At 47.9% G+C, this 10820-nt stretch overlaps 1 protein-coding gene across 1 annotated transcript; it reads right to left on the reverse strand.

The window, feature by feature from the left end:
• Nucleotides 1-92: 92 nt before the first annotated feature.
• On the reverse strand, nt 93-10560 carry LOC144124110 (sodium- and chloride-dependent neutral and basic amino acid transporter B(0+)-like). The gene is made up of 7 exons (XM_077656772.1): nt 10418-10560; nt 9581-9698; nt 8743-8874; nt 7305-7480; nt 2437-2627; nt 1360-1495; nt 93-257 (listed from the first exon to the last, which is right to left on the reverse strand). The coding sequence occupies exons 1-7, from the start codon at nt 10445-10447 to the stop codon at nt 93-95; spliced, it is 948 nt and encodes a 315-aa protein (XP_077512898.1). The 5' UTR covers nt 10448-10560.
• Between the last annotated feature and the right edge of the window lie 260 nt (nt 10561-10820).

The raw sequence follows: 10820 nt of genomic DNA on the forward strand, positions 1-10820 counted from the left end.
AGTAACAAAGACTTTTGCTAATTGATCTACTCATTGAATACTAATTGACTAGAGGCAAGCTTTCCAGTTGTACTGCGGTTGTAGAGACTGAATCAAGCGGATTCGACAATGTTGGCTCCTACCTGCAGGCTGGCGGCGTGGCTCCAGTCGGCATAGAGCATCAGGCTCAGGCCGCCCATGGCACCTGGCAGGGTTGCGCCACGAACCAGCAGCAGGACGGTGGAGCTCACGTGGAGCCACACCATCGCGTTCAGGAACTGCGCTAGGAGTGATGTCATACGCTTTACACTATGGACCGTACATTCGAGGGAGATCCTGCTAAGTTCAGAACAAACGCTGCGCAAGCTAGCTTTGTGAGCGGTAGCATGAAAGAACAAGACTCCACCAGACGGGAGACAGCAGCGCTTAAGTTTGTTTTTTGATGTCAGGACGGCGCGAAAACAACAAGGACAAAAAAGGCACACGAACACAACTGTTGTGTTCGTGAGCCTCTTTTGTCCTTGTTGTTTTCGCGCCGTCCTGACATCTTCAAAAAGCTATGCACCAACTAGCCCAAACCAAAGTACTTCCTGAAGTTTGTCTTTTGTGGTGTGCGGGTCCTCGTCCTATAGTGTTATTTACGGTCAAGGTACTGCTTATCAAGATTACCCTACATTCTAAAACAAAGTGATTTCTCCAATCTCTCCCGCGTCTGTTTTAGGATCTGAGACAGCAATGAACACGCTAGAGAGAGTGAAGTATAGTTTGCAGGCTTGAAATTTCCTATTTGTAGAAACGTAGGGCAGGAACGTTGTGAATGTTAGACAGCCATCCGCGTGCTGCTTGTCTGTTTGTGAAAGCCAGAAGAGTGGCACGGCAACTGGGACTACAGCTCACTTCTAGGCTGCCGAAATTCGACACCGTATTTTCAGATTCAGCGTTTGAACGAAATTGTCAATGTTTTTGAGTAAGGATTTATTATGCCAAACTGTGAACAGCAGACATCGCCTTGCAGGAACTTGATGCAGTGAATTTTTGCTATATACTTAAGGACCAGGTACTTACGAGCTAGACGCTATCGGACATTCTTAGCTCAGAATGCTGACAATGAAACAGGACGGTGAAAATAGTGATGATAACGATGATCATGGCCATCCTCAACGCCATAAGTCAACCAGCACAAGTAATCGGCCCTATATTGGAAATGTATTGGCAAACGCCGGTCCTACAAAGGATACCAGAGTAAAACCACCCAATTGCAATGTTGGGCCGATTACCTGTGCTGCTTGGGGTCTCAGGCAGGATGGCGTGGTAGGCAGCTTCAGGCAAACACTACGATCGGACCAACAGTGGCCCAGACGAGCCTCGAAGAGTACGCACACGCTTGGCCGTGGTGAATCCCCGGTGAGCGAGGGCGAACACCAGCACCCATACGGCGGCCAACGAGAGAAACGGCTGGGCGCGGATGTCGCTGAGGGAGTGGAAGTCCTCCTCCACCCAGTCGGAGGGGCGTCGCCTGCAGGCACGGCATACAGTGACCTTTTCCAAGCTATAAGCGTTGAAAGCTGTAAGCCACTGTCATCCTATGGTCTCATCTCTGAGCTGTGCCTCTGTACGGGTCACACCTTCCTGAGGTGATAGGACATGAGGTGATAGGACATGAGGCATGGTAACGAAAAAGGAGAATCCTATATATGTTAGCGCGGATCAATTAAAGGGAGAATCTGGGGCCAAAAACACGTCAGTTCTAGTCGCACTTGTAGTCCAATTGTAGCTATTTTATTTATTTATTTATTTACTTATTTATTTATTTATTTATCTATTTATTTATTTATTTATTTATTTATTTGTTCAACGATTCCTGCAGCGGCCGGAGGCATTATTGCAGGGAGACGTAAAACAAAATTAAGCATTACAAGTGACATACTCAAATGATGGGACATTTCGAACAACGCGTGGAACAGATATACACACAAAAAAAACACGCACACACTGGCGTACATTGAATTATGCCGTCTTAGGATCAAATAAATTTTAAGAATAAATGCATGAAACACTTCCACAGATGTGCAGTCAGCCATCGAATCACGAAACCGAATCAAGCTGATAAATATATCCAATGCGCCGGCTCCGATCAACATCTCTTATGATCTTTGCACACAATGAGAGAATGCAGGCAGTCATCTGCCGGAAATGCGACGCCTGCGGTCATCTATATGGGGCAGGTGCGTGTTTAATTTGTCCAGCTTCCATGAAATTGTTACTTTTTTCTAGCGGTGACGCAGTTTGAAGCAATATTTTAATACGAAATGTTTTTGCTGAAAAACAATTTCCGTTCTTCCATCTCACCGATATTCAGAAGAGATTTGCGGCCCCCTCTGTCGTGTTTCTAATCAACTGCTGTAACAAAAATTGCATTGCTGATGAGAGAAGCTCGCTGAGCAAGCGAACACGCACTGCTGGTACGGCTGCAGGTAGTTGTACACTCCGTGCATACAGGCGTCCATATCGTGGCGGTACACCTCGGGTGGCACCAGCGCTACAGGCAGGTCTTCCCCTCCTGCTGCGCCCACGGCCGGCATGCCCTGGCTAAGCGCCTGCAGCCGGAACGCCTCCACGAGCCGAGCGCGGGTGATCCTGCACAGCGACTGCGCAGACGAGCGATACGAGCACATTGCTTCGTTCCGCTGACCAGCTCACACTTGTTGTACAGGCATTTCACTCAAAACACATCAATCCGACGTCAATTCAGAATGTCCCGAAGACTACTAATATGGCCGTCTTGAACTGCCTCGGAGACTTTCCAGGGTTTACAGTGTCCCCAACAAAGCAGAAAATGGATTCTAATTGCTCCTTCTCATACCCTACCCGTTTACTTTTCCTTGGCGTTTAACTGTCTGATGCACCTAATCTGCAACAAAAATACCAGCACGCACAGATACACTGAGTACCGACAACTACAGACGTGAATCATGGGGCCTTATGCCAGGCTGCGCAACTCCTATTCTCCATCTCCCATGTTCCTTGCAGCACTATGGAAGGTAGACACCGTCTCAGCCAATCAAAAGTTCGTCAAACATGTTCCTCCGCGCCTCGCTGTCTGCGTGTTGTCTGCTCCCGGCGCGCACAGATATGGTAAGAAGCGTATGCACCGCTAAACGAAATGATTTTGTGGGACGTTTCGCTATTTATGCTATTCGCACAGTTAATTCAGCGTAGGCAAACGGAGGCGCAACGATAAGCTCAGCCTAGTGCCGCAATCTGGTTGTTAGAGCAGGAACTAAATCTGCCAGCAAATGTAGGATTACAAGCGGCAGAATCGTGACCAGAAATAAAACAAAACCAGAGTTTATCGCTCATACGTTTTCTAATAGGCAAGATATGACGAAGGGAAAGCCCGGTGGCCCATTTATGGCCATTGGACGTACTGAAAACGGCAGTAACAACCCCAAATTCAGTCTGAAGAGAGGGATCCTGCTTCTATGGGCGCCGCAATTTTGCGCCCGCCCTTGTGCCCTTCTCCGTGTTTGTATTATTTTGCGCATTAGCTTTACTCAACGTTGTACGACCGACTCGCCCTACAACACGCACTCTTGGAACGACATTTTAGCAGTGCGACGCAAGCTGAACTCGGGAAATAGAGAGTTTTAGTATAGCGTCAGCATGATTGCGGACATGAGGGAAATAACGTCAGCCTCCCGCAAGCAGCTTATCCCCACGGAGTTTTTGCATAGAGTTCCGAACACGTTAAACGCTATCTACTTTAGATGGAGGTCATGGAGGCGAAAGGTGCCTTTTAAACGATCGCAACTGTCGCTAATTTTCCAAGATATTGTATTTCAGACTATTTTACAGCCAATTAATATATTAGCGTTTATTTCCGCCAGAAAAATGTCCAAGCAACTCCTCGGCAACTAAAATTCTATGAAATAAGAGATGTAAACGCTGCCGCCATCTTTTCAAGGCAATGCTTATATAGTACAAACCGCTCGAACAAGGATATTTTTCTTAACGTGACGTACAATGTACAAACATTTCTTGTAAATGTAACATAAAATATTCAAGTACATAAAACACCGTGACAAAGTATAAAATCTATTTTCGTTACGTTCCGGGCGGTTGTGTTACGTTTCGAGCAGCTGCAGACGGTTGCAGCGCAACTTGAGGCCCCATTTGGCCGAGAAGTGCCAGAATCGAGAGTGCACCTTAAAACCAGGCTAAATTGCAGCTTGATATTCGTCGTCAAACCAAGGTCAGTCATAGCGAAAGGCAGCAACAGCAGCAGTTACTAGTAAGCGTGCGTACCTGAGCCGCAACGACAGCGTATTCTGCTTTAACCAGCGGCTCTCACTTGGGAGGACGCCGCTATGTTTGCCCGGAAAGTGCGCAAAAGCCGCAACAGCCGCGACGGTTAAAAAATTGAAAATTGCTTTTTGAGGAAAGGAAATGGCGCAATATCTCTCTCACATCTCGGCGGACACCTGAACCGCGTGTTAAGGGAAGGGATAAAGGAGGGAGTGGGAGAATAAAGGAAGAAAGAGGTGCTGTAGTGGAGACCTCCGGAATAATTTAGACCACCTGGGGATCTTTAACGTGCACTGACATCGCACAGCACACGGGCGCCTTTGCATTTCGCCTCCATCGAAGCGCGGCCTCCGCGGTCGGGTTCGAACCCGGGTACTCCGGCTCAGTAGCCGAGCGCCCTAACCACTGAGCCACCGCGGCGGAGGCCGCAATGGCAGCGCTGGCTAACGCTATTCCCCGTTAGCGCTGTGAGCATCCGCACTCTGGACCCGTTATTTCGCCAAGCACGTAACACGCAATCTCGCCAACGCCGTTATGCAAAAACACACTAATAGCGTACGCAACGCAAGCGTACGGTAAAGCTCGGTTTGAAATAGCGTTTGGGACATTTACACAAAAAAACGCTATTTTTTGTTTAGCGTACGCTACCCCATATGCCCATTTTATACTGGCACTACATTCTGCTGCGTCAGAACGTCGGCCGCCGCGGTTATGGCGCTCTGCTACTGACCCGAAAGACGCGGGTTTGATCCCGGCCACGGCGGTCGAATTTCGATGGAGTCAAAGTTCTATAGGCCCGTGTACTGCGCGATGCCAGTGCACGTTAAAGAACTCCAGGTGGTCGACATTTCCGGAGCCCTTCACTGCGGCGTTCCTCGTAGCCCGAGTCGCTTTGGGACGTTAAACCCCCTATAAACCAGAACGTCGCCTCCAGCGGTCGACGAACGGGCCGCCTTCATACGTGCGCTGTAAAATTGATACAATTTTGGAATGTGCTTTGTTACGTTTCCATGAGAAAAAGAGAGAGGGGCTGGGTGCGCAGCACTCCTGCGTGGTACTCAGCCCCGAATAGCTCCTGCACGCAAATACCGTGGTGTTTTCAGATACATAGGGTTTGATATACAGCAGTGAACAGAGAAATATCATATTTTCAATTTTTTAAGTAAAAATCCAGAATATCGCGAATATAAACGACCTATCAGCTATTTCTGAATATATTATGATGTAATGATCCACTCTTCTTCAGTCAGGAATTGCTGGAAACGTAACTGTTTGCCTTCAGGTCGTTTTTCATTTTTTTCCTTTCATGGGCGCTTCGCATTGCATTAATTTTCAGTCTTGTAAATTATCATGAACTTGCTATCACATTTAACGGACATATTCTGAGCTCACATGCATTACTGCATATTTTGATAAGGAACAGGTGGAGCGTGAGGTTAACATAACGTTGTCAAGGCCACTCAAATTACAATTATCCGCGTCCACACCCATGGTGTGAAACACACTCCTTTCACTGGACTTCAGAGTAGCGCAGTCGATGCCATCGCAAGTATTGGAGATATGTTCAGAGGAGGTTTGGTTTTTCAATCAGGCAAGAACTACCAATAAAGTTGTTGAGAAAGACGTTATTTGCGCGAACCTGGAAACCTAAGAGGGACTGTTGTCGACGTTGCCGATGATGTAGCCCTGTTATCAGGCTCTACAGTAACGCAATTTACTGTCAGACGTCATATACAATGTGCTGCACTAACCGACAGGACCCCACCTCTAACCCTGCATATCTGTGAAAAAAATTGTTTGCAATATGAGGTAGGTAAAGGAACATCAGTTATGGATACTGCACGAATGGAAAAGTGTGATTTCACTAGACCAATCGAAGCTCCTGTCCTACGGGAGTTATGGAAATTATTGTATCCGTCGGTCCAACTGCAGTTCATATGGACCTAGTTACAGACTTCCAACGTTAAACCATAGAGGTCGGAACGTAATGACACGGGACTGATTCTCCGCTCGTGGAGTTTGTCTCCATGAGAAATTCAAGGTACCATGAGCGAAGATGTTCCTCAGGGCATTCTTGAAAAATTTATACTTACATATAGGCACGCAAGAATCTATAAGTTTGGATGCGTGTTTCAACACAATTACGACCCGAAGCACTCTTGTAAAATATTGGATGAATAAGCGGACGGTGGACCTTATGGAGTGGCTGAGCCGGGCTTCTGAGATTATTTCGATTGAATAAATTTGGATAAGCAGCGCGTCGCCAGAGGAATAGAAAAGAAGCCAGCAGCGCCGAGCAGAAAGACGAGCAGCTGCTGGAAATGTGAAGAAACATGGACTTGACGTTCACTGACAGCTTCGTGGAATCCATGCTTCAGCGGAGTGAAGAAGACATTGCCGGTCTTAAAATTGTTGCCTCAATTGTAACAAGGAAAACATATAATCGCCGATAGCTTCACGCAACGCAGATATCATACCAGCAAAAAATTTGGTGTGGGAACTAACTGTCGCTTAAAATTATAAGAATTGGTTGCTGTTGTGTAAAATATCTGCCATTGCCATCCAACTAACTCGTATGCAAATATTAGTGCGGTAAAAAAGTTAACTAAAAAAACGAATATATCTTTTTGTTCAGTACTTGCACGTTCTGTTCTGGACTCTGCTTTGCTTAGGAACGACTGCATTGGTGCATTGTGAAATCGGAAAACAACTATGAACACCCTTGTTCCATGCATTCCTATGTTCCGAACTCCTGTCTGTAGCCTCTTTCCCCCCATCTGTTCACAGCAGTGCCGCGCAGTCTTGCTTACGTTACAGACTGGTGCAGAACAGTATGCGTTAATGCTACGTTCAGTAGGTCTAACAGCCTATGAGGACGCGTTGTTGAAACTAACTTACCTTCGCCGAGAAAATTATTTAAGCACCGATATTGACAGGACAGTTCACCTGTAAATTTTATTGATATCTACGAAACGAACTTAGGCATGAGAGCAGGAGGGTCGGTCTGCGGGGGCACTCACGATTGCGTGCCTGGGCACGTAGCAGGTGCGGTTGGGTGCGAGCAACACGCCGTGCGAGCAGTCGTTCCAGGCAGCCTCCCTAGCCGAGCCGAGCAGGTAGAGCAGCTGGTCGGACACAGGCACGGAGTCGCCCACCATGTGCACAATCGCGTACAGGCTCATGGTGTAGCCGAGGCCTGCGAGAAGCAAGCGGTGACGAATGAGGTGTGCATGCTATTCCATAATTTTCCTAAGCTGCTTGTCGTTTAGCACAAGCTAGCTCAAAGCCGTGCAGAATCAACATGCCGCGTAGTGTACCTCAATCCTTCAAGAAGATTTGAGAAAGCTCATTACTTATGTATCCAGGAGCGTCTACGGATTAAGAGCACTAGTCCTCGACCTCCTGGACTCACCAGGATTAGAACAATCGTAGGCCTCAGGTCAAGGAGGATTATAATCTTGAAGATCTCAGGCTAGCAGGAGGGCTCTGAGGACTCTACGGGGTCCAGGACCGCTTGGCGCACACTTACAGCAAGCAGAGTTCGAAAGTTCGAAAACTATATTAAGAGTTGAAGCGCTGGCAGCTTGGTAGCAACGAAAACACAGTCAGCAGAACATTTTAGACTGAATAATTGGCACGAATCGGAACGGTGCTGAAACGGGGTGGCAGGTAAGATAGCATAAAAGCCTGCAATCAATAAACTTTTTTTTTCTTATGAAATCTGATCTTGACATTTCACCGTGGAGTAGTGATACTACGTGGGTCTACATGCTTCTCGGGCCTTTCAGTACATGAGGAAAACAGCAGTTGGGTGGTCACAGATTAATGCGCAGGTCCCACTTTATGCCCTGCGTATATTGCTGGCAGATCACCGCAAGTCCCTAAATGGTGCAGCGTCTTCCAACTTCTTCCAACCTTTCCTTAAAATTCAGCAATTGCTAAGGGTGTTTTCCTCATTTTGACAAGACCGGCTTCTTGTTCCCACAGAGCTAAGCTATGTAGGGAACTGGTAGAAGTGTACTTGATGAAGATGTGGACGAGTTTAAAGAAAACGCTGTGGCTGAGGAATATGCTGCTGTGAAAACTTATTGTTTCGTGGGACCGAGGAGTTCCGGTTTTATTGGTTTTAGCCTGGAACATTAGTTTCGTTTTTGACGTCACTGATGAATTTCGAAGAGGCATCCTGCTAGCCCAATGTTTAGGAGAATCCTCAATTGGAGTAAGACTTGTAATAAGGGTGTTATGACTTTCTTAGTAAGTACTATTTACTTTTTAATCTCTTGGTTGAAAATCAGTATTTACTCTCTTATTAGTGCAGCTGCTGTTAATTTGTTTTCGGCGCTGCTCAGCCCTATTAAAGCCACTTTAAAAGATGTGCTTTGGTGTTGGGAGGTTTTCAGGGTGAAAGCTTATGTGTTTGAGTGGTCTAAGTGATTAGTAGATGGTTCGTGCACCGACCGATGAAGAGCGGAACTGTGCTGAAGATGCCCCTGTTGCCGTCTCCAGCAAACTGGGCCAGGTTGCTCTCCAGGCGCATGATGGGGAACGCTACGACGCCCAGGAACGCAAGGTACGCCAGCAGGAACGGCACTGCATCGGGAAAGAATCGCGCTCGGTGCAACATGACCCAAAACAGCAAACAGCTCAAAAAATTGGTGTCTCACCACGACTTTGAGCGAACTTCTATACACACTGAGCTTGAATTGCTTTTAGAGGACTCCTAAACACCAGCCGAATGGGAGGAGGGGGGTAAGTCTAGGCTGCGTTCTCGTGACCTAGACCACGATGAAACCAGCCAACATCGAAACTTCTACAACGCGACGACACCACGGAAGTACACCATTCAGCATGGTCTTGATATCAGAGACGGCAGACAAGATGGAAAAAGCCACACTAATGCACAGGATACTAACAACGACGAGACAAAGACAACACCACTGCAGAGCTAGACTTGCAAATCCAGCTGCTAGGCCGCGTGGCGATGTTATTTCTACGTCTTATCCATCGTCCCTGAGCACTGTCTACGTCATGCGGGTGGCATAGCGCAAAATTCTGCATCCCCCCCCCCCCTTCCCCAGATGCGCGTCTCTGACCATGCTCATATCGGTCAGTTTTCTAGAAAGGGTGCATTCTTCACAGCAAAATAGTTGCAGTGTATTTGCTGAGAGCATGTGTAGCATCGGTGGCATTCTGTATATCAGCAAGAATTCTTTCTCATAAACTGTGCCCTTTTAAGAGGAGTACGCATATCCGCGCACCTTCCATATCATCGAAATGTCTACGGCGGGACGCTCACCTCCTCCGTAGACGATGAACATCATGGGAAACTGGCTCGCGTTGACGCTGCCGGTCGTCATGATGAAGAGGGTGGCCAGCTTGTGCGCCCGGCTCTGATAGTTCCTCAGGCTGTACCCCTAGAAGACGGTGGCGAAGAGTCCTCTAAGCACATCGCTATTAACAGCACTGTCATAATCACAAACCACACCATGCTTGCTCAGCCTCAAATTAATACCACCTATTGCCTCTGTAGCATTCGGCAATCGATCTTTCTGTCTGCCGTACCTTGCATTCCTTCCCTTCCCTTGGCCCTTCCTTTTTTTACTCCTGTTCACATTTCTCCAAACCATTTTCCCAATTTGTTGAGAACGTTTGCATTGCATTCTTATGATTCATGTGATCGGTCTAGTGAGAACGAGCAAGGCGCGCTAGCGGTGCAGGATATAGCTCTCGAGATGAGGGCGCTTTTATTAAGCGTCCTCAGAATTCGTTGCGCGTTAGAGTAATCTGAAAGACAGGTCATCAGTCATGCTCACTAACACAACAGAACAAATTAAAAAAAATTTCATGTCTACAGACTTATCATATAGAAAGTGGTGAAGGCCTAGCAGCGGAAAACCACTTAGCGGTAACGCCTTCTGAGCCCTTAAGGACTACGTCCCCGAGCCCCACGCGCGAGCCACTCGCAAAGTGGTTTTAGCAGGCCATTCAGCTAGCTTCGCATGCTAGCTAAGCGACATGACATCGCGGGCATGGGATGGAAAACACTGCGAACGCGGAGGTAGGCTTCAGTGGGGCCAGCCTCGAGGAGCGCTGTGCCATCGAACTGATAGCGAGGGCAGAGACCTAAGCCTACCTCCTGCTCCTCCTCGCTGGACGACGTCATGATGGGGCACGACGTGTGCGGGCACGAGGCTGCTGGAGCACGTCGTTTTGTCGAGGACGCTTGCGAAGAAAGCAGATGTGCCCTAGCCACCGCGGTGAAGAGGAACAGCTGGGGTCAGAGGCGTCCGCTTCTCGAAACGGTCGTTCTTCTTCTGGCAGCACGCGGGTGTCGGCACGCGCATATAGGGGCGCGTGCTAGGGTTTCTGCTTTTTCTTCGTTTGCCATTGTACCCGGCCGCGGCGGCTGCGTTTCGATGGAGGCGAAACGCAAGATGGGTGCGTGTGTTGTGCGATGTCAGCGCACGTCAAAGAGTCCCGGCTGCTCAAAATTATTCCTGAGCCCTCCACTATACGGCACCTCTTTATTCTTTCAC

The sequence above is a fragment of the Amblyomma americanum genome, chromosome 3, assembly GCF_052857255.1.
Source record: "Amblyomma americanum isolate KBUSLIRL-KWMA chromosome 3, ASM5285725v1, whole genome shotgun sequence".
NCBI lineage: Eukaryota > Metazoa > Arthropoda > Arachnida > Ixodida > Ixodidae > Amblyomma > Amblyomma americanum.